The 22,850-nt window shown below is 37.8% G+C and overlaps 1 protein-coding gene and 1 pseudogene across 1 annotated transcript; both read left to right on the plus strand.

The window, feature by feature from the left end:
• Positions 1-298: 298 nt before the first annotated feature.
• LOC114145158 (ras-related protein Rab-33B-like) lies at positions 299-4,263 on the plus strand (annotated as a pseudogene).
• A 1,102-nt stretch (positions 4,264-5,365) lies between these two features.
• LOC114145156 (fibrous sheath CABYR-binding protein-like) lies at positions 5,366-21,615 on the plus strand. The gene is made up of 7 exons (XM_028018585.1): positions 5,366-5,494; positions 6,971-7,167; positions 11,223-11,323; positions 12,611-12,683; positions 16,371-16,694; positions 18,517-19,263; positions 20,824-21,615. The coding sequence occupies exons 2-7, from the start codon at positions 7,095-7,097 to the stop codon at positions 20,859-20,861; spliced, it is 1,356 nt and encodes a 451-aa protein (XP_027874386.1). The 5' UTR covers positions 5,366-5,494; positions 6,971-7,094; the 3' UTR covers positions 20,862-21,615.
• The last annotated feature ends 1,235 nt before the right edge of the window (positions 21,616-22,850 follow it).

The following is a 22,850-nucleotide window of genomic DNA, read 5'->3' on the forward strand; positions in this document are numbered from 1 at the left end:
GTCTTTTTTTTTGTGCTTATTTTGTTTCCGTTTTTACTAAACGTTGGTTATATTCCAAATGAGAAGAACAGTTAAAATTGTCGATCGTGATAATGAGATATTTATTTATTTACTTATTTTCCATTTTTGAAGTGCCACGTCCTTTGGGTAGCATTTTTCCCTTACAAAACTGTTTATTCATGCAGAAATAGTAAAACGTAGATATATTAACATTTTATTTAAGTACAGTAACAAAATACTTGTGCACTCGGGTTGTCTGTTATAAATGTGATTATAACAGACATGTGATTATGTGAAAGTGTTAAGGAAAGGAATTTAAACCTTCGCCCCATCAATCAACATGTTCGATCAGGTCAGATCTCGATGTCTCTCCGCCCTCTGGCTCCTCCGATAAATCAAACACAGATGTTGAAGGAAAGACGGCCCACTTCCCCCCCTCTCTCACCCACGCGGCTGTCCAGCGCGGTGGAGTGAGGCTGAGCAGCTTTTGGCCAAAAAGGACGGACCGGATAAAGGGAAGCTTTTGCCCCAGAATCACTGGAGTCACAGAGTTTGGATCCGTGTGGAGGTCAGGCTCATGGAGTCTTCTCTTGAGTTCTCCAGCTCTCTGGGCAGCGTGTCCTCCCTGATTAGCCGCTGTCGGACCTTCAAGGTGCTGGTGATTGGAGACTCCGGGGTGGGGAAGACCTGCCTGACGCACCGACTGTGCGCCGGGGAGTTCCCCCGCAGGAGTGAGGCCACGATCGGGGTGGACTTCCGCGAGAGAGCGCTGGAAGTTGATGGAGAGAAAATAAAAGTAAGAGGAGACTTTTTGTTAGGATACTCGTTTTAAGTTAAAATCCCCCGAAGACGGTGCAGACATGTACAGCGTGCCAAAACATTATTACGCACAGCACAGATCGTTCTCAAGCTAAAACATGTTTGGTATTTTCTTCCGTTTTTTTCATGGAGATGTTGCTTGTTCTCAGCTGAGCAGCAAATTCCCAGGATAGCAGAAAATGAGCCGGACTTTCTGTGTCTGCAGCTTATAAATCCCCGCGCGAAGAAGTAGTTTTAGTGGCATGTTGTGTGTGAACCTCACCAGTGCATCTAATTCCAGCTAGGCTATTCTGTCATGGTGCACTTGTGATTTGTTGGGAAGCAACATTCTGCAGACATGACAATAAGCTCTCCATAAAAACAATTTTTTTTTTAAATGTGTGGGTGTTGGTTGGTTGGTTTCCTGAGTGTTTTGAAATTGACACATGAGAGAGGAAGTGTCTTAACTTTTTCTGCTGTATGCCGTTAGGAGGAGAGGGTTTGATTCACCCTCTGGTCTCTGATGGAAGAAGTGTCATATTGCTCAATAACAAAACTCATCTGCTTTAGATTCAAGATGTCATGGTGATTTTTATTTTATCTTCTTTTCCCCCATTTTTTCCTCATTAAAATAAACAACTTTGCATTTGATGTGATGGGTAAACACAAACCGGAGTGTTATTAGGAAGTGGAAGGAAAAGCTTGCACATATTTTTTGTTTCCTTTTTGTTTTTTCAAGAGCTTGCATCCAGTGCTTTGTAAAACCACAATTCACAGCAGCTACAGCTGTAAGCTTTGATGTGCTGTTTGTCTTTGCTTTGCAGATCAAAAGATTGATATTTGTGCCCATTCTTTGCAAGAACATCTACGAACACCGGTTTTGTTGGGAGTTTTTGTTTTGTTTCGTCTTCTTCATATGGAATATTCCTTTTTGCAGAATATAGACTTTAAAAACAAAAGTTTGGTCGAGATTAAACATTTTTCACAGGAAGAGTGAAAGTAACTTTCAGAGGAAAAGTTTGCTAGCATTGTCACATTGTACCAAAGAAAACCCAAGATTGATTGATGTCCTTTCAGTTAGAAAAATTACAGATCATAATATTGTATTGGATCAGTCATTTACTGAACATCCAGATTTTTCTGCCGTCCATCCTGCTGGTGAGGAACGTAATGCTGCAATCTGCTCCAAGTCCAAACAGGATGATGTGGCCATTTCGGATTGAATGCAACGTAGAAGGAGACTGTCTGTTTGTGTGTCCAGAGATAGTCAAGCCACTGCATAACATGCCTGGAGCAGGTCAGAAAAATCTGAAGGCTCTCTGAAAACCAAACAGTAGAGGTTTAGTTAAAAATAAACAAAGACTTGTAAAACTCTGCACCACATTCATTAGTTGAAACAACTTTTAGGATCATGTTCGAGCAGCAAGAGATGGACTTTGAGTCCTGCTAATTCTCTGAAGTCCAGGTGTGAAACGGACCTGTCCAGCTGCTTATCCTGCTGCTGAGTCCATTTTAAAGTACTGAATAAATTTTTTTTTTTAAATCTTGTTTCAAATTATTGACTGGGATGTTCTCCAGGTCGAAGTCAACATGTTTGTTTCTTTCCTTTGCTCGCTATCAGAAATGACTCACTCTTATTTCTCCCAATGACGGCGTCTTTTCTTTGCTTCTGTTCTGCCTGCTTGGAGCCATTTCAACACACAGTTGCTTTTCCTCTGTTTGCCTTCAGCCTCATTCATTTCCTCTTTTTTTTATGTTTTTGTTTCTGCCACCTAACTTTGAGAAAAGGCCACATCTCAGTTCTGTACTCAATCCCTTGTTTCTCATTTCGCAACCCGCCGATCAGCTCCAGCTGTGGGACACTGCAGGACAGGAGCGCTTCCGGAAGTCCATGGTGCAGCACTATTATCGGAACGTCCATGCGGTGCTGTTTGTTTATGACGTCACCTGTCCGGCCAGTTTTAATGGACTGACCTCCTGGGTGGAAGAGTGTCGGCAGAACTCTCTGGGTCACGAAATACCCAAGTAAGTTAAAGTAAAAGCACTAAAGTTTAATGCAAAACAGAAACTTTTAGAAACAAATCAGTTTCATTGTTGCAATACAAATAATATTATGAAGAAATTATTTTTTTATGAGTTAAAAATATTTTTAAAAATTTTAAAGATCAACTTAAAGTCTTAAACTATTACGGTGTTAACTTTTATGACGGTGTTGATGGTTTCTGGTTTTACTTTGAATGTTCTTGTAATCTCTGTGTGCTGCTTCCAGTTTGACCAGGATTTTATTTTCAAAGTAACTTTACCGTAGATTTTCCTGGTGAAATAAAATAAAAAAAACTCTCTCAGCATCAACTATGCAGGGGCCGGTTTCCATAATAAAAGTATAAAATGTTTTTTAAAAAACAAAAGTTGCAAAACTACACTTGAAATGACATGATTTATCATGTCATTAAATAAGAAACAGGCTCTGATCTTGGATATATCCTTTGTCTTTTTGTTTGAATTAAAATTGGATTTTTATTAGTACTTTTACAAAGTTCCATGTAAGTGAATATGAACATAATGGCAGGTTATCTCTTGAAAAAAATCTGCACTGGAAATTGTTCCAGTCTTTTTTTATATATCACTTTCTGTTTTTTTTTTTGGTTTTGTTTTGTTTTTATCATTAACATTTTAATATTGACTCCTACAATAAACAAATCCAATTTCTTTTAGTCTAATTGGTGCAGTTCAGCTGTTAGTTTAGACAACATGATTAGTTAAAACTGGTTGATCTGTATAAGACGGTAAGTTTCCCCAAATAAAGCCTGTAGGAAGCTTTCAATTTGAAAAATATCCCAAGTACAAAGCCCAGTGGAATTCCACATTGAGACGCGTTTCATTTGTTACCTTTCTCCTCAGGTTCCTCATTGGGAATAAGAGTGACCTCCGTGATGTCGGCAGAACCGACTGCCATGTGAGCCAGGAGCTGGCCATGAACTTCGCCAAGGCTCATGGGATGGTTTTCTTTGAGACTTCTGCCAAGAACCTGCCTAAGAAACGCTTAAATGGACGACGAGGTGAAGGAGAGGAGCTGTGTCAGCGGAGTAAAGTGGAGGACATTGTTTCTGCCGTTGGGATGATGCTGAAGAAACACAAAACTCTAATGGCTAATTCACCAGCATACAGCGGATCGTTTAAAATTCACAGGAAAAAACAGGAAAAGGAGCCGTGGACTTGCTGCTGAGAACGGTTCTGATTCCCTCCACACTCAAGTAGAAAATGTGACTCTATGGCTTCTTAATATTTGAGCTTCTGAATGTAAAAATACACCTTGTGATTAATTTTGACCAATGCCAAATGTTTTTTGTTTTTTTTTATATAGCTTTGATTTTCATAATTGATGCATTCCTTGAAATATTTCTGTATATTTGTGATGTTATTGTTTATATTGTTTCAAAATAAAAGACTGTTAATACAAACATCCTTGAGCCTTCAGCACCGTGATGTGTGTGTTCTCAGCCTGTGTGGTCTCACTGGGAATGTGTGTTATCTGGGACTGTTTTCTCACTCTGACTCTTTCCCTTTTGCTGCAGTAAGTTCCTCATCAGTAAGACATGATTCAGACACTGCCTATGGAGACTTCATTACTTCCAGATGCTCCAGATCAAAATATGGGGAAAATAATTTTGAAAGTTCAATGATTTGTACAGTTTTTATATTTGTTGCACTAGTGCAGCTTGAATGTAAGTAAAAGCCTGACTTGTTGGCGTTAATCTTTTACTTTTCCATTTTCAAATTTCAACGTACTTCAGAACCAGCTTCTATCCCGGCTCCACCAGTTTACCCTTGACCACTAGCTCAATTACTGAAATCTGATTCTATTCCTTAACGCAGCAAAATATTCACCAGTCAGACGTCCACCTTTTCCACAGGTCCTCACATTCACTTTAAGGTTTAAATCAGATGAGGTTGTGGACTGAGTCTTGAATGCATAAGTGGCATAATATTAAATTTTTTGCACAAAAATTTTACTTTTTAGCAGCACAGACTTTGTTTGTTGCATGTAACTGTTAAACTAAGATAAAGTTTTCACACGAGTGTGTGTGACAACATTTGGGAAGTTTTGTTCTATGTTTTCCATGATTTTGTATCTGAGAGGATCCTGTGGTCAGAAAGGTGCCCTCGAAAAATCTAGAAATCTAAATATTTCTGTGAAATGCGCAATTAACAATCCAGAGGGTTGATGGTGTGACGACATCCTTGTATGTTCAACATGTTCACCAAACGGGAGCAAGCTAAAAGGTTTTAGGCCGATCCTGCTGTGATTTATTTACTCTTGATAGAAAACATCTATTAGTTAATGCGTAACAATAACATGTTATTTTTATGATGCTCCTCTGACCGTTCCCCACCGCAGCATTTGATCCTGAAGGAACAAACTCCACAGCGATCACACTGCATTCTTATGCGTGACCCCGATGTGTGTGGGTGTGTGGTGGAAAACAGTGCATCACATGTGTATCTGTGATGATGTGTGTAATCGGTGATTCATAGCTGGTCACATGAGGGACACACACGGGGGAGTGTGTATGTGTGTGTGTGCCGCACTGGTGCAACATTCACCAGTCAAACGTAAGAAGTCTCACTGTGAACTCAAAGAAGACGATAACCAAAGGGACGACGGCTGGCTTTTCTGGAGAATACCATGGAAACAGTAAAGATGTTTCTGCTGAAGATGCAAAATGTGTTGTTGTTTTTTTAAGTAATTTATAACAGAAAGCTTATTTCATGTCTCTTAGAAAAAACTTTAGTCTTCCTTTGGAAACTATGCTTGTTTGAGATTGTTGCACACACTCAGTATTTGAACATTTATTAGTCCATCTTCCTCAGTTGCATCCTCACATTTATGTTCAGAGGCAGGACATCAGAGCTCTCCTTCAGTGGTGCTGCTACGCCATGATCGCGTCTAAAATCAGGAACATTGCGATTTTGCAACAACTTTGATGCCAAAGTGAGACCATTAATGCTACTCGCATTTTAAAATGACATTTTTCTTCGTTTTCATACGTTAAATGCACAAACTTAAAATTCTATTTCACATGTATGTGTAGTACCTTGCAAGAGTTTTTCAGCTTGATCTTTTTCACATTTTGTCTTGTCAACTAACCTAAATGTATTTTATTAGAGCTTCATGTGAACCGACACAGCGTATGGGTTCAGAAAGATGTTGCAGAAGGTTTAAAGCAGGGCGAGGTCATCAAAACATTATTCCTACCTTTGTTTATTCCATTATCTAGAAAGGGAAAGAATATGGCACAACAAACCTTTGCTCAGTGAGATCCTATGATTATTTGTAAGCTCTTTGTAAATGTGTCTTCAGCTAAACAATGCAAACAGATAATTTCAGAACTGTAGGTTCACCAGGTCCATTATAATTGATGTAACTTGTAAACTATCTCTGTTCTGATGTTTGTCATTGAGTAAACTCAAGACTTTTTTAACCCCCCCCCCCAAAAAAAAACAAACAATCACAATCAATAGTTCTCCAAGGCTTCTGAAGGCTTTTCTACAAACCTTTTTCTTTCTTAAACTTTCATTTCATATGGTGAGTCCCATAGAGATACAACACCTATTTTTTTTTAAAAAGATTTATGTAAGACATCATAAATAAAATTTGTTACAATTAAAAAAAAACATTTTAAAAAGAAAAAGAAAGACAACACTTCAAATCATATGTATCAAAGTGGGCAGAATAAATAATAAAAAGCGAGAAAAGGTTTGAAAGAGAAAAAAAACAATGTCACCTCTGACTGATATTGTTGAAGCAATGATTATTTCTGGCCTGTGCGCCTCTTCTTCGCCTCCCTCCATTTGGTTTGGGCTTTGTCTCTGACATCAGTGTTTCACATCAATACTCTGGCACCGTTTGCTTCGTTATGCAACTACAGTCCGCTCTGTCCGTGCAGACGGTTTGGTCTGTAATCCGTTTGAAAAGCCCTCTGAACCTTCTTACCCTCGCACATGCAGACAGCTCGTAAAGTATTCATTTCCATCACTCTGCTCGGTGATTATTAAATGAGATTTTAAAATTCTGTTTAATATTATCTGCAGAAACATACATTCTTACTTCCAAGCAGATAATTTTTTTTTTTCCCCTTGTCCATTTGTAGTTTGAGAGTTTCACCTGCAGAGGGCGCGCTGGTGTGCTCTTCATCCCCAACATTGAGCAGGAGGAGAGCGCTGCTGGTCATTTATCTCCAAAGAGCGACTGGAGGCAGACGCGTCCTTCCACCTGCTGCTGAAAAGACGTCAACATGTTCTGCAGACGGGCATTGCAGGGAGTCGGGCCGCTGGCACGGTGGCTTCTGAGGCCCATATCCAAGAGCAGTATGTTGTTTGTTTACCACTTTCTGGTATTTAGTCTACTTATCAATTAGCATTGGAACTGGTGTTCTTTAAAAGAAGTCGGAGGAACAGCTTGATGTTTTCGTCATTTGGGGATAAAGACCGGAAGTAACTTTTCAAAGTGTGATTTAAAAGAAAAAAAGATTATTACTAGCTTAAGTATCAAGGTATTTTTTTTTTTAGGTTATGTTGGAAAAGAGAATCTTAGTTGTTTTTTAATGTGCAGAGTCTGAGTGAAAGAGGTGTGTCCTGGATGGGGAACACGCAGTTCTCACATGCATGACAGAACTTTACAGCTAAACTCTTGAATTGTGGATAAAAATGTTTCAAACCGTTTCCATACATTGGTAAATATTTGCAATTTTTTTGTTAAATTGGTGTCATTTAAAAAAAAAATTATTGTGAACTATCTGGAGTAGAATCAGTCCGAATATGGGAATCGTGCAACAGTGATGGGACTTTTAACACTGTGTACCATTAGCATGTCTCATTCCTGAATACAAGCATTTTGGAAACGTTGGAGCTGAACTGTTCTCTTGTTCTTTCAGGAGATTTTTCTATCTCTGTAAGTGCATGCTTCCCCTGGTCGTCCTTTGCATTTGGAGTTTGAGCTTGTGGAATCTGTCCTGAGGGCGAGAGGCAGCTTTAATTTCCTGTTTCAGAAAATTCCTGCAAACCTGAATGCATCTAGGCTGGAGAAATACTATTGTGTGACTTTATGATTTAAACTAAGACAGCAGAGCTGGATGCAGGAAGCTACTGTCCTTGCAGGCTGTTTTCTGTCGCTGCCTGACCCACGTTCATTTTATACATGCAGCTTGAACTTGAGGAATCCACAGGGATTAACTGATTACCTGTATAAATAACCTGCGCATGGAGCTGATGTGCCATGGGTATTAGAGCAGGAGGAAGGACAGATGGCTACAAAAGCATCCACGGCTGGGCAATATGAGTAAACTTTACTAGGAAAGCCGTGCACAAAAATGGAAACGCTGAGCTTTAAATCCAGCAGAGCTAGAACAATAGCCATCTCAACACGCCTGCTTTTTCTCTTTTGCTAAAAGTGGAGCAAGAAAAACAAAAAAAACAGCTTAGTTTTCCAATTCTTGAATCTGTTGCTCAAGTAAGATTCTCTGTTGTTTTGGTGAGTTCAAGATGGACTCTCCTCCATCTAAAATGTCACATAGATTCGGGCTGCCTGGCTTCACAAGAGCAGGAGTCTTGTCAACATGGTAACCTTTCATGGTAACCTTAATGCTTGTGCAGGTCTTTTTGCAAAAACAAAATGGTTTTGACTACCAAAAAGCAAAACAAACTACTCAGACTTTATTTATAGAGCACTTGTCACACAGTCAAATGAAATGAAGAGCTTTTACAGACATTCAAACAAACATGCCAACAACAATGGAGAATCGCAAAACACATAAAATAAATCAAGTATTAATAATCAGAAAGAGAACAGAAAATAGACGATTACATGTAAAGGATTTTAAAATCTTAAGTGATACTTTAAACATAGAGGTAAATAATATTAAACACATGACGATCAAATTGAAAATGCAAAACAACAAAGCAAAGATAAACTCTGACATTCGGTAAAATAAAATAATTCTGAAAGTCAAAATGAAAGTCAGGCTAAAAAGAAAACATTAGCTGATCTCAAGTCTGAACAATTCAAATAAGATGAGTTTTAGTTTTAATTTAAGTACCAACCAGAAACCTTCATCACAGGAGTTGAAGAGTTTGCATGGTGAAATTAGATAATTTAAAAACTACACTTTAAAAGCAGTTCTGAAAAGCACAGATATAACCAGTGAGATGTTAATTTTCTTCTTCAACCTCCTCAGCATTCTTGTTGCTGAATTTAGTAATCACCCAACTGGGGAGAGTTGTTCTACTTAGGAGGACCAGGAAGCAGAGCAGTGCAGCAGTCTTTTCATTTTATTTTACCTGATCTGAGTAGTTCACGCCCAGTGTTCAGAGTCATCTGTGTGATTCTCTCTCTGAATGTCTGTACATTAATGCAAACTTGTGTTTTGTCAGGGTTCTCCTAGCTTTAAAATACAGTAAAAAGGTGGACCAGTGGGTCATCAGAAGACACATCAATATGGAGTTGCGTGTAGACCGCATCAAGTTCAAAAAGGCTGAAGGTTTTAATACCAAACTTAAAGGGATATTTTGGGATTTTTTGCTGCGAGTCTAGTTAAAGGTTTATCCTTCGGGGTCATTTAGTATAAATCCAGATTAGCTGGTTCCAGAGGTGGAGGGGCCAAGACCAAAGTGAACTTCTACTGACTTAAAACAACTCCAATCTCAAAAACATCATTGAGAATCATGAAAATCCTACTTTAAACAGTCACATTCAGGTTCGTACAAGGAAATGGAGCTTGGAGGTGGTGCGCCAGTAATGACCTTCCCGTGTGAAACTTGTTGTGAGAATAAAGCACACCCATTCCCATCGCACCAGCTTGTCTAGTAACAAGTTGAGGTGACAAAAGCAGAGTCATTACACACAGATAAATGTATTAATATATGTATAAATATGTAAAACAAATGAAAGTATAATATACTGGTAGAGTAAGGGGAAATACAACAAGTAAGATCTAATCAAATGAGAAAACCTTAAATAACAATACAAAAAAATTGCGTGCAAGTTGTGAAGGCGATTGTTGTCCTCTGGAATCTTCATCAAAGTCTTCATCTAAGCTGTTCTCTTTAGGGGAGTTTAGATGAAGACTGATGTTCAGCTTAGATGTTTCAGACTTCTCCCTTCTCTTTAGGGAAGAAGACTAGATTAAAAAGCTTCATAATTCATAGCGGTATTTTTCAAAAGTTTATTGTCTGCAACACTATTTGGTAAAACCAGCTGATCACCTACAACCCGCCCACTGTCGATCTTCATCACTTAAGGTTGGGCTTTGTTTTTTGTAGGATCGATTTTTGCTGCACCAACCAAAACACACATCATGCAGAACATGTTCTGTTTTCTTAAAAAAAAAAAAAAAAGTCAAACATCTTTGATCAGGAAGACTCTTCAGTCTCACCCTGTGGAGGATTTATGGACACATCTTTCAGCAGAATTGCTACTATTAATGCTGTATGAGTTGTAATAAAACAAAATACACTACTGGTTAGTAGAAAAAAGAAAAATTAAGCTTTTATCTGCTGATTCATCACTATTGGTGAACTCATTATATTCATTTTGTATAACATGTTAAACTTTGTTCAGATTCAGTGTTTTATAAATAGAGGAAAGTCCTAACACCCCATGTGAACCAAGGAGACGCTTCTGTCCGAGCTTCACATGCAAACTCGCCTCTCCTGAGGAAGCAATGTGCTGGTTCTTAAAATGACTTCACCCTCTGCAGCAACTGTATCCATTAATATGCTCTTTGTCTTGTTAGAGAGAGATTAGGCTCTGGCAGCGTCTGCGAGAGTCTTATCTAAGGCTTTGTCTTTCGTATTGCTCTTGGTGATGTTTAACAACTAAAGCAGCACAAGAACGATCCACTAAAAGGGGCTTTCAGCGGAATTACTGCGGTTCCCTCAAGGGACTGTTTTATGAGCCTGAACCCGCTGGACGAATTAGAAGTTGTTTGTTTTGATGCATCAGTCAGGAAGGGTTTTACTGTTTGCGGTGGGGTTAAATTCAGGGACAGTTCTGTGTTTAGCTTGGCTGCTGCTAAATCTTTCCGTGTCCTCGGTTACAAAGAGCTGCGTTGTATAACTGGATTAAAGGATGGAGACATGGTGTAGCTGTCACAACGCAATGTATGATGGAGTGACTGCTTACTGAAGGAGGAAATCATGTTTTCTGTAATGTCTAACATTTCCCTGTTGATTTGATTTGATTCTATGTGGTGTAGGGCTTAATAGGAGAATGGAGGTTCAAAAAAAATACTATCTGTGTTTTTATTTAACAAGTTTTAAATTAGATATACGGTGGAAGGTGTTAAATAAATAATAATTTACCTGCTCACTTTTTTCGGTTTGTGCATTTTTCCAAACTCACGCTCTCAATCCGTTGTGTTTCCCAGCTGCCCCGGTGCGACACATGGCCTTAGGCGTTCCTGGAGGATCCACCAACTTGGCGTACGTTGTTTTGTGTGGAGGAGGCCTTACCGCTGCAGTCGTCTATGTGAGCACTACAAAACTGAGCAATAACAAATGTTGTCCTCAGCCTGAGAACCAGCTGTATATTATAATAATAAAAAATAAAAAAATCTCCTATTTTGAATCTGATACAGAATCTGTGAAGTGAGCTAAAGATTAGAGTGATGGCTACAAGGGGTTTCAACCTCAAAGATCTTGAGTTCATCCTGAAAGAAAAGTTGTCAAAAATACCAGTAAAAACATACAAAAAAGCTGGTGAGCAGTAAAAAGAAATGTTTGATTGATTAAGAGGTTCACACCAATTATTTAGGGATATAAAAACATTATTCGCTGTCATTTACTGAAATTAGATTCTACTTTTGCATCTTGCGTTTTTCACAAGATGGTTAAATTTTAGCATCACTGCATTTTATGTTTTCTCTAATCTCTAAAGAATAAAACCAGTAGTCTTTTACCGAAAATTTCTAATATTGATAATAATAATAATATTGATTGTTCGTCTTCATATTTATTAATATTTTTTTGTATAATCTGTTCTTTGTTTAATTTTTTTCTCTTTTGCTTTTTAATAAAACTGCTAAATGAGACGTCTCCCCTCACAACTAACCAACACCGATAACTTTCTTTCCTTCAGTCTCAGACTAAGTTACAAATGTGTGAAGTAACATGGATTATGTCACTTTTCATTTCACTTTATAAACTGTGGACTTTGATGATTTATCATTGTCGTCTTGGTGACGTGCAAAACGTGCCATATCTGAATAGCTGCAACTAAAGTTTCAGTGATTTTTGTCTATATTTGTGCTCATAAAAGCTTTTTCATATGAATTTGTATGAACAATGAAATATGACCATGGAGCTACTCAATATGTAACGTACCACTTGCTTATAAGGCCCTGAACCATTAGCTATTTTGGTTGAATTAATAGCTTAGCTTGGAGCAGGAGAAATGCAGCAAGACGTTTGCCTGATTACAAAGTAAAAAAATGCATAAGGTAATGTCACCATTCTTAGGAGATGAAACATAAAGGTTGTATTTTGGGTTGCATGATATTTTTCTGGTGTCATCTGGAGCCAGTTAACATGCGACCAGAGTGCAGGCTGGACTCCAGACTTCACCTCAGCTTTACACACTGGAGCAGACACAGAAGCTGTTGTTCATGACTGGACGCTTCAGTCATGAACATCAACAACAGAAAGTCTTGTTTCCTTGGAGAAAAACAGCATGTTTCTGCTGGCTTATTTCATGATGTAGTGTGATGACTATTCTGTACTAATGTAAGATTATAATGTGCATTTCTCTCGTTCTCAGGCCTATAAAACAGTTAATGGTGATACCGAACGTTACGAGGACAGACTGGCCAACATAAGCTCTGAGGAGAAAGGTAAAATCAGCTCATTTTGTAAAAATAAAACATGCACAGTGTCCCACAAAAACAGCTTCTATGGAACCTTTCTTCTTACATTTTGTCTTAATGTTAAAGTGTTTTTTGGAGATCTTATGTGACTGACCAACTCAGTTCTGAAGTGGAAGGAAATAATAAATGGGTTCAACATTTTTTTTATCAAGTCTTAAAAGTGTGGTATGCATATATATATATTTGTAACTTTCCTTCAACTATGGCCAGCTTTCTTCTTCCAGCTAAAGAAACACCCTCACTGCGTGCTGATTCGTATTGTAAGGATGATATTCATGGTGATGTAGTTGTCTTCCCCCATAAGCATTTCATGTTGGCTAAAGAATTTGATTTTGATCTCACATGAACAGAACGTGTCTTTGCTGTGACCTCTACAGGACTTTTGTCAAACTTCAATGGGATTCTATTTTCCTTCCTTCTGACATAAAGTGCTTAATAACAATTCTGTCACCAAATATTTTCTAACAAACCTCTGAAGCCCTAGAACAGCTGAATTTATACTGGTGGGTTTTGTTTAGGCTATTTATTAGACAACTTCTGAAGGCAGATGTTAGCAATGGGTTTTATTTGGGGATTGAACAGAAAAGCTCTTCACACTTTTCATATTCTTATTCGGAAAAAAAGCTATTTGTAATTTTCCTTCCAGTTCACAATTATTTTAAACTTTGTGTTGGTTTGTCACTTCAAATCTAAAAAAAAAGTAGTTGCAAATGTTTTATTTATAGTGTGAAAGTAGGTCAAAAATAAGCCTGAACATTTTCTGAAGGACCTGTAATAAATTTAACATCCTCTTGACTAAAACCGAGAGCCAGGCTGTCGCTAAGGCCAGGGAGTTTTTACTTGGAATGAGTATAGCTGGACCAAGACTTTAATGCTTCCCAAACGTCATTTGTGAGGAAGCTCACAGCTTGTCCTAATGGCCAAATACGAAGGGCTACATATGAGTTTATTTACCTGGACGATAAATAGTAAATGGCTTGTACTTTTATAGCGCTTTATCAAGTCCAAAGGACCCCAAAGCACCTGTTAATATTATGGAGGTGGAGTATGAATGTGGCATTATTTTGTAAGATAAAATCAGAAATCAGAACAGAAAACACTAATGGCTCTAATCACCAAACATTAAGATGTGCTGTTTTAAGTTCTACATACCAGCAGTGAATGGAGCTAAGACTGACATCTTTGAAAGCCTCATAAGTCACAGGAACTCTGATCGCTTGCTGCACATCAGGTCCTGGTTGCAGGAACTGGAAGAGTTGCATTCACCTGCTGTGGAAGAAAATAAGAAAATAAACTCCTCCTGGTTTTACACTGGCCCAGTCAGCTAAGCTAGCAGTGTGTTTTTTCTGTCCAATTATCTTTTCATATTTTTCCAGTTGTGCTCTTTTCGTACTTGACTTTTTTGGGTTGGACAAAGAGCTGCCTTACATCGGACCTTTCATAGCTGCTTTGATAATTGATGACTTAAAGTAATCCTCTATAGTCTGCTCATTATAATAAAATGTGATTTTGTGACTAATAAATAATGCCAGCGAAAGGTGAAAAAGTAATTCCAGTTTGATCAGAGGTCATTATCTATTATAATGATAAAGGATCGTCATCAGAGCTGGGTGTAAAATATACAGTAAGTAAGAGAAGGCATTGAAGTGGTTTTGTCTACAGATACAAAAAAAACAAGTTGGATTCAGAATGGGAGTATGAACTGGAAAACTGCTAAGTTGGCTATAACCAAATTATTTGAGCTAAAACCCAGTGAACTCCAAGCAGCATTCCCTATGTCTGTAACGAGTTGCACCAAATGAAGACGTCCCACGTAGTTCAGGTGCTGCACGAAGAGTAATCTCTAAATTCCCATAACTAGCTTGTTTATTGAAAAGTACCAGGGTGTTTGTTGTGAAGTGACTCTGCATCGTTGAGTGGCTGTCTAGTTAAGAAAAGAGATGCATGTTTGAAAAGTGCTAAAGCAAATTGAAAATGAGTGCAGTGAGCCTGAAAACTTTCTGGCTGCTCCACCCAAATCTCCCACATGGTAGAATGACTCCACTCAATGGCTTCATCGTGACTGTCTGTTTGGATTTGTGTCTGCGAGCTATTTGTCTGCTCGGCTTGCAGAAATCGTGGCCTTGTGCCCTGAGCTACTAACTAGTGCAAAACCTGATTGCTACTGGTTCAGATGTACCATGGAAAAGTTGCTTTGGAGAAATGGAAACTTTAACAATTTGGATTCTGATGTGGAGAGTGTTTAAAGTTTTTTTTCTGTTCTCAGATCTGATAAATGGTGCAAGCATCTAATTTTTTATAGCTACAATTTAACATCTATGTTTTATATATGTCAATATATTTAGGCCCTGATGACGATTACCCTCATAAACTGAACAGTTTAACAGAAGCTGCTTTGCATTTTTAGACCGATAGGACTAAAGGTGCTGACCCAAGAGAACCTCCACAGTCAAAAAGCTTTTTATGCTCAAATATCTCTGTTTGACCAGATGGTTTATGGGAGGCAGTCGGTGGAAAACTACTTGACTCTAAAAGATTATACAGGGTCATGTTTACAAAAGTTTACCAGTGGAAGTTCTTTTTTCCAGCTATCTAAAACACCTTTCAATGAATCCTGAAGTCAGTCAGTCTCACTGTGATCTGAAGACCAAGTTTTTATCTACTTTCCTCAGGAAACATGAGCAATTTTGCCCAGAAGTGCCACAATTCCAGGTTTAATGTATGGTTTACATATTCACAGACAGTTTGGGTGCTGCACTAAAATGTATGATTTATGTTTAGACAATATTCATGCGGTTTTGTAGTTTTAAGCTGTCACATACTGTATATGAATGTTTATTTGACAAATACAAAAATGCTGTTACTGTAAAAATCAGACCCAATCATGAAAAATGTGAAAAACATTTTGCAGCTAAATTCAACTTCCTAGTAAAAGGTCAGAACCAAGAAATAACGCCGCCTTCATGGACAATAAGGATTTATGTAGCAACTCACTTTGAAATTTGTTGCCAGAAGTTAATTAAATTATACAACTAATGACACAAAACAAAGTTTTTCCATTCTTCAAATGTAGCTTTTGGAAGGCAAATCAGTGAAAAATATATTTTTTGGCTTGAGATTGAGCTCATAATCTTCCAGGAGGTAAAAAGAAAAAAAAGAAAAAACAGCCAAACATTGGAACCATGAAAACACCAAAAATATTTCAATTTCTGAGTAAAATATTATGACGTCAGTATTAATGAGAAATTGTTTCTGATTAATTTTCTCTTCATAACAGTGATTCTGATAAATTAGTTGCTTTGAAGTGTTTACTTTCTTATATAGAGGAATGACACACAGGTAGGCCTAAATAGTAATCCATTAACCAGTTTACCAGTCTGCCTGTCATGGCTGTGTGTCACTGAATTAGTTTAAGTAAGCTTGAATGCTTTACTGCAGAGGCCAGTCACTTCCGTTTATCTAATGTGTTTAAGTATAGGCTGTATCTGTGGCCTTCGGTTTAATGTTCAGCAACCTCTTCATTTATTGGTACTCCTGGTCAGGAAATACAACAAATAATTTACTTTGGTCCTCTGAGACACAGATGAAACTTTTGGCTTTTTTTCAGGGACTCTTTTATTCACTTACATTTGTTCTGAACCTCTTCATCTGCAGCTGAAGTCACGTCAGAGGCTACATTGTCTCCTCCAGCTGAATCCGCCCCAGCAGGGGACGAACCGGCTCCCGGAGCTGAGATCACACCAGAACCCGTTCCCGCTTCCCCAGAACCAGTGGCTGAGACGTCAGCCGAACTCACCGCTGACGCCAGCCCAGAAGAACAAGCAGCTGCCGAGGCGTCTGAGGCAGATGCCACCGAGGCTCCAGCTGAGCCAGCAGACGCAGAGGGAGCGCCTGTTGCGGAGGAAGAGACTGCTCCGGAAGTTGAACCTGAAGTTTCAGCCGTGACCCCTGCTGAGGACGCAGCAGCAGAGAGCGCTGGTATGGCGGCCGTAGAAGAAGCCCCTCCTGCTCTCCCTGCTAATGCAGAGACTCCCTCTGAAGCCCCTGAGCCTGAAGCAGTCCATGCTGCAGAGGTGGCTGCGTGAAAGTGCAAGCGCTCAGCAGGGTGCATCTAGAAAGAAGGGCTTTTAGGACGTAGATGTGTTATATTCCTGATTCCCTGGCCTGAGGGAAAAGGACTCATGAACCTCATTCTCTTACAAAAAGTAAAAGGAACATGCTCTGGTTTATTTCTGTATAGTAGTGGGTATGTTATGCACACTAGAGGTTCATCAGTCCAGTTTTTCTGAGGCTTTTTTTTCTCTTTACCTTTGCTTCCACATTCCTGAAAACCAAATAATCTGATAATGTCTTGTTTTAATGAAAATCATGGTTTGACTGTTGGGGCAGGGGGAATCATCAATGAGCAATAGAAAGAACCTCCTCGTGTTTTTATGAAAGAATATTTCATGATGGCCTTAAGAGAGTGGCCAAAAAATCCTGCTGGCTCTTCTTTTTCAGACTACATCTAAATAAAGTATTTTTGCACATCAACAAACAGGCAAAAACATGAATAAATAGTTTCAAATGTTTGTTTTTTTTTGTTTCACCTTGCGTTATCAAATGCTTATGTTTTTACTGTCACCCCCTCTCTATTTTTAATGATTACACCAATTGGTTTCCATCTTATGAACCTTATCCATGTCATTCTAAAATCTTTTCGGACTTTAAACTTTTTAAGCCATTTTCTTACCTGTATCAAAGGATGCTGTAGCTCCCATTTTCCTCAATACTGTACAATGTTTATCCTTAAAAAAAAATCACCAATCTGTTTGGGCATTAAAAGTTGTTCTAATAAATCAATAAAGATTAAAATATCACTGAGTCAAAAGGAAATTTGAAATGCTTTAACTAATTCATAATTCCACTGGAGTTTTAAAATAATATACATTTGTACATTTTATTGACTGTTATTGAAAAAAAATATTTTTTTATTTTGAACAAAATTTGGTAAACATCAGCACAAGCAGAGCTGGTCCTGCACACGCAGCATGTTTGATCTCAATTCTAGCCAAAAATCATGCTTATTGGTTTAAATGTACGTTTTCTGATTTTTTTCCTATTTGAAACTCTTTTAAAATACCCAATGGTAATATTTATAAATGAAGCTCACAGCGACATGCATCTCCGTGCATACAGTTGAAAAAAATCTATCTAAATTATTAAGATAATTAACAACTTCTTATTAAGTTATTATAGAAATAACTATATATGAGTAGTATTATGCTTGTTATGGTTTTATAGCAAACTCAAACTGCTGCGACAAAAGATACTCCACAAAATACATGGAGCATGTTGAAAGATAATGTTTAATATCACCTTCAATGTTTTTTTTAACTTATTGTGCAAGAATTGTTCCTTTTCTGATGTAGAACCTCCAACAGGGCCCAAAATTGCTCATATAAGCAAAACCTGAACCAGCTGCAACTGACAGATAAATGTTAGACGCCCTTCTTAGATGCTGCTTGAGCATCCTGCTTTCTAATGCCGCCCTGGGCAACTGCCCATATCTAAAACTGCAACTGGGCATAAGGAGCATGAACCAGTCTGGCAGTTTTCTATAGACCATCCAGTTATAGATACCCTGTCTTTGCAAATGTGATTATAAATCAGGTCATGTTTCATTTGGTAGAAATGTAAAATGCATGACATTGGTTGGGCTGATTTAAATCCTACATAAAATATATTGTTTGTAGTTTTAGTTCTTGTGTTTTTGTATAAAATCCTGACTGGTTCCTGCTGTCCCACAATCTGCAAACAGCTGTACAGGCCTTGGCTAGCTCCACCGCAGGGATCATCAACGCCTTCGTGGGTGAGGAGAGTCTGGGGGAAGCTCTGCACCAAATGGAAAACGAGGGAAAGGAGCTGAACAACTTGAAGGAAGATCTCCAACCACATCCTCTAGAGACCACAGTGGAAACATCTATAGAGGCAGCTGTTTATATTGAAGAGCAGTTATTTGAGGTGGAAGAAGTGCCACATGGTCTAACTATTGAAGAACTATCTGCTGACCGGATTCCAGCAGCTGACGCAGAGCAGGAGGAAGAGGAGAAGGAAAGAGCTGTTTCACTTCCTGAGGAAATTGCTGAGGCTGAAGAAAACACTCCGATCCCCGACTCTCCTTCAGAGGAAACCGTCTCCTCTCCTGAAGACTCTTTCTCCTCTGATGAGGCTTCGTCTGCTGAGGAGGAGGCCACCGTCACTGCAGAGGCAACACCAGAGGAGGAGGAGACTAAATCTGAGCAGATCCCTCTGGGGACAGTTGGTGAGACGACTCAGCTGGCAGCCGCCTCCACCGAGCCAAGCCTAGAGGTTCTTTCAAACACAGAACCAGAACCTCCATCACCTGTGGCTCCAGCGGACAAGGAAGAACCCTGCCACAGCTGCCACTCTTCTCCATCCTCCAGCAAGGAGGCGGCGCCACCTGCTGCTCTGGGAGAGGATCTGCTCGACATGGACATCGCACAAGAAGCAAAGGAGTCCTTTGACAAACCGTTGGCAAAACAAAGTAAGAACACAGAGCTGCTGTTTGTTTGCGTTTGATTCAGCCGTATATGTAAGAACCCAACGCGACTCTGTTCAACCTGAAGGAAGGCAGACAACAAAGTGTAATCCTCCACCTTACAGGGCAAAAGAATAAAAAATGGCAGTTAAAACAATATCAAAAAGTAATCTAAACACAAAAAACACATTTACGCAATTGGTTGTAGAACAATAATGACACTTTTCTAATAATTATAATTAACGAAAAACAAAGTGTGCACATCATAATAACTATACAAGTAATTGTAGATAATTTTGTGCTGAAAAAAAAAGAAATGCATTAAGTTACTGCCTTAAATGATCCACGTATGGGCTAACAATCAACTGGACATCTGTTACTAATAAAGTGGCCAGTGAGTGGATGAAAATGACTCCATTTTAATTTAATTTGGAGTCAGAATCATCTTTATCCTGTCAACAGAACTAGTCGTGTGAGAATGGCTATGACTGATGACATTTAAAGGAGATTAACTTAAATTTAGTTCCATCTGCCTTTACACATCTGGAAGTCTAACTGGAAAAAACAAGGATTACTTTATCTCCTTAGAAACTTCAGACATTTCAAGTTTTATGGCTTGCAGTTACCAGTTTTCTTTACATTCTTTACTACACTAAAAAATATATCAGCACTGTTCTGTGTTAATTTATACCTATACCACTTCTGTGCAATTAATTTTTATGGTTAATTAACTTGTTTGAAAGTTGTAATATGTAGACTGTGAATTAATAAGACAGTAGATATTTACTTGTTTGGATCTCCCAACAAGGTTCAATACATCTTTGCACTTAATGTATAAAAAAGAGAAATGCACAACAAAACATATAGCTGCAGCTCAAAAAATATAATATACATCTAAAAGGTTCAATATTTTTGTACCTCATGTCAAAAAGTGGAATCATGTGGAAGGAAAAATTATAGAAGGAAAAAATAAACCAGGTTGTAGATTGTTGTCTAGCAACATCCATTCAAGGATTTGGGGGAGCTACACAAGGGCAAGAGGCCCAATATTAAATAAATAACACATCATTAAATCATTAATTAAAAGTATCATAGAATATATAAATTCTTAATTAAATGTTTAAATAGTTAATTTAATAAACAATTTATTAAATATCTCTTAAAATGATTAAAATACAAACTTATAATAGCCGATGCAAATAATTAATTAAATGTGTATTTAATTATTTTATGGACCCTGTTCCTGCGCATCAACATAAAAATAATTTTATCTTTAAGACGCACCAGCCAACATAAAAATAATTTTATCTTTAAGACGCACCAGCCAAAGCTGGAGTTTCATTATGCAAGCCTTAATCAGAACTACAATAAAATACATTAAATATTTTTACTCCATGTGTGATGAATGTAGTTTCACTTTCTGAAAGGAGTGACACATTTGTTCCTGCTTTTTCAGGACACTAAACTGATTAACTGATTAAGCTACTTTTTCCTATAGTGAAAAACAATGCATACAAGTGTCGTGCTTCCACCTCACATCTTCTTTTTTGTGTTTGCTTGTTTTAGCCATTGAGAATGGAGTTGCGGTGACAGCCATGTCGTGACAGAAAGTTTGCCTTCCTCAATCAAACCTGGATGGCAGAAGACACCAACAAAAGAAGAGGAGGTCACACTCTGAGGCGCTGTCTTTATTAGCAGGTGTTATTATAGCTTTTGTCCACTAGGTGTCAGTAATGCAAAACCTTCTAAGAGTTTTTATGGAGTGAAAGTCTTTGATATTGTAATAAACAGTAGCCTTAGATATTTCAGATTTGCATCACTGCTGCCCATACACCCAAGTATTTTGCAGTATTTAATTTTAAAGCTTTAAAATGAGAAAGTCACGTGCTGTTAGAGATATAAAACTTTAATGTTTCAAGGAAAATGCCCATATTTTGACGCACACTTCTGTTTTTTTTTTTTTTAAATTGTATTGTTTATTTTCAGATGTTGCCCTGTTCATCAATCAGATATAGTGACGGAAATCTGTGTATCCTCCAAATTTAACAGAGCTGTTAAAACAAAAACTTAATAACGAGGATAACCATCTACCTTCTCTTTGTCTGTAATTTTGAGTGTAACTAAAGACTATATAAAAGAAAAAGAAAAATGACTGTCCAGGCTGGGACAACATTTTGAGGCAAGCATTGCACATCATATAAAGGAAGACATTAAGAAAAATAATGATTGTAGATGGGATGTTTATATGTTTTTTGAATTCTGCATGACTGGGACATAATGAGGAATGTACTTGACAAGCGAAAGATAGCGGTGTCGTCATAGCATACTCATATTTCAAATAAAGTGGTGGACAATCTTGTATTTTCTTTTTCAACATTCATTTGCTGTTCATCTTTGTATTTGTTTGAACACCTGAACGAACGTGTCACCTTCAGAGCTCCACAGGTATACCTTGGCTGATTTCACTTTATGACATTCTATGTCAACTGGGTGTGTATTTATAATGAAGAGATAGTGAATTAAAATGTAAACAGACATAATGTTAAAAAAATCAATTCAACATTTTATTATTAAAAATATAACTATTCAAAATTGAGAAACAGAGTAAAAAGCATAGAAAGTTTATGCAAAAAGAGCAAGATTTTGAGATGTCATAATTATAGAAATCTTTGTGAAAAGTTTCATTTTTTTAAATTTACTTCTTACTAAGTATTTTTTTAAAAAGTCACTCACTGATAGTAAAGTTTTGTTTTAATGAATGAAATGACTCTCACTGTTAAACTCTGACGTTTTATGATCTGACGTCAGTAGTCTGATTCTCCCGAACCAGAGAAGAAAAACAACCGAGCCGAGCTAATCTCCTTTACCACTGGAGAACCGAACCAGCGACTGTCCGCTCATCCGTCCAACCAGCCGCGTTTCACCCACACCGGGGGCGCCGATAGCCATGCGTTGTCAGATCGTCATACGCTTAGCTCAGACATGTATACGTTGTCATTACCATATGATTTTATTTAATCAGCAACATAAAATCATGACGTAGATCATCATACACTTTGTTATTAACAGTTATATGGCATCCTGACTTAGCGGTTAAGTAGGTTAATGAGTTTCACACGGGCCTGTGTTGTAATTGACTGCAGCTGCAGCCAGACCTGCTTTAAATACACTTTGAAACCATGACAACGCATGTATATTTATCTAGTTATCATATTATGTCATATTATAAACAATTTAATGACTTATTTTCGTCATAACTTGTTGCGTATGCTGAACTGACAACTCCACTGACGGTCGGACTTCTTAATATCCTTATTAAGTTAAATATCCTTAATATTAATATCAAATTAATTAATATATTAATATTAATTAATTATATTAATTAATTATTAAAATTAATTAATTATAATATTAATATCAAATTAATATTAAATATCCTTAATATTAATATCCTTATTAAACAGTATACTTCCCTGTCTTACTCCGGAACATGAAGGCTTTTCAGGTTAACATATCACATACACGACATGCTATCCAAGTTAGCAGACATGTTATCCAACCCAAAAATATTAAGGAACTGGGGGACGTGAATT

Source organism: Xiphophorus couchianus, chromosome 5, assembly GCF_001444195.1.
Source record: "Xiphophorus couchianus chromosome 5, X_couchianus-1.0, whole genome shotgun sequence".
Taxonomy (NCBI): Eukaryota; Metazoa; Chordata; class Actinopteri; order Cyprinodontiformes; family Poeciliidae; genus Xiphophorus; species Xiphophorus couchianus.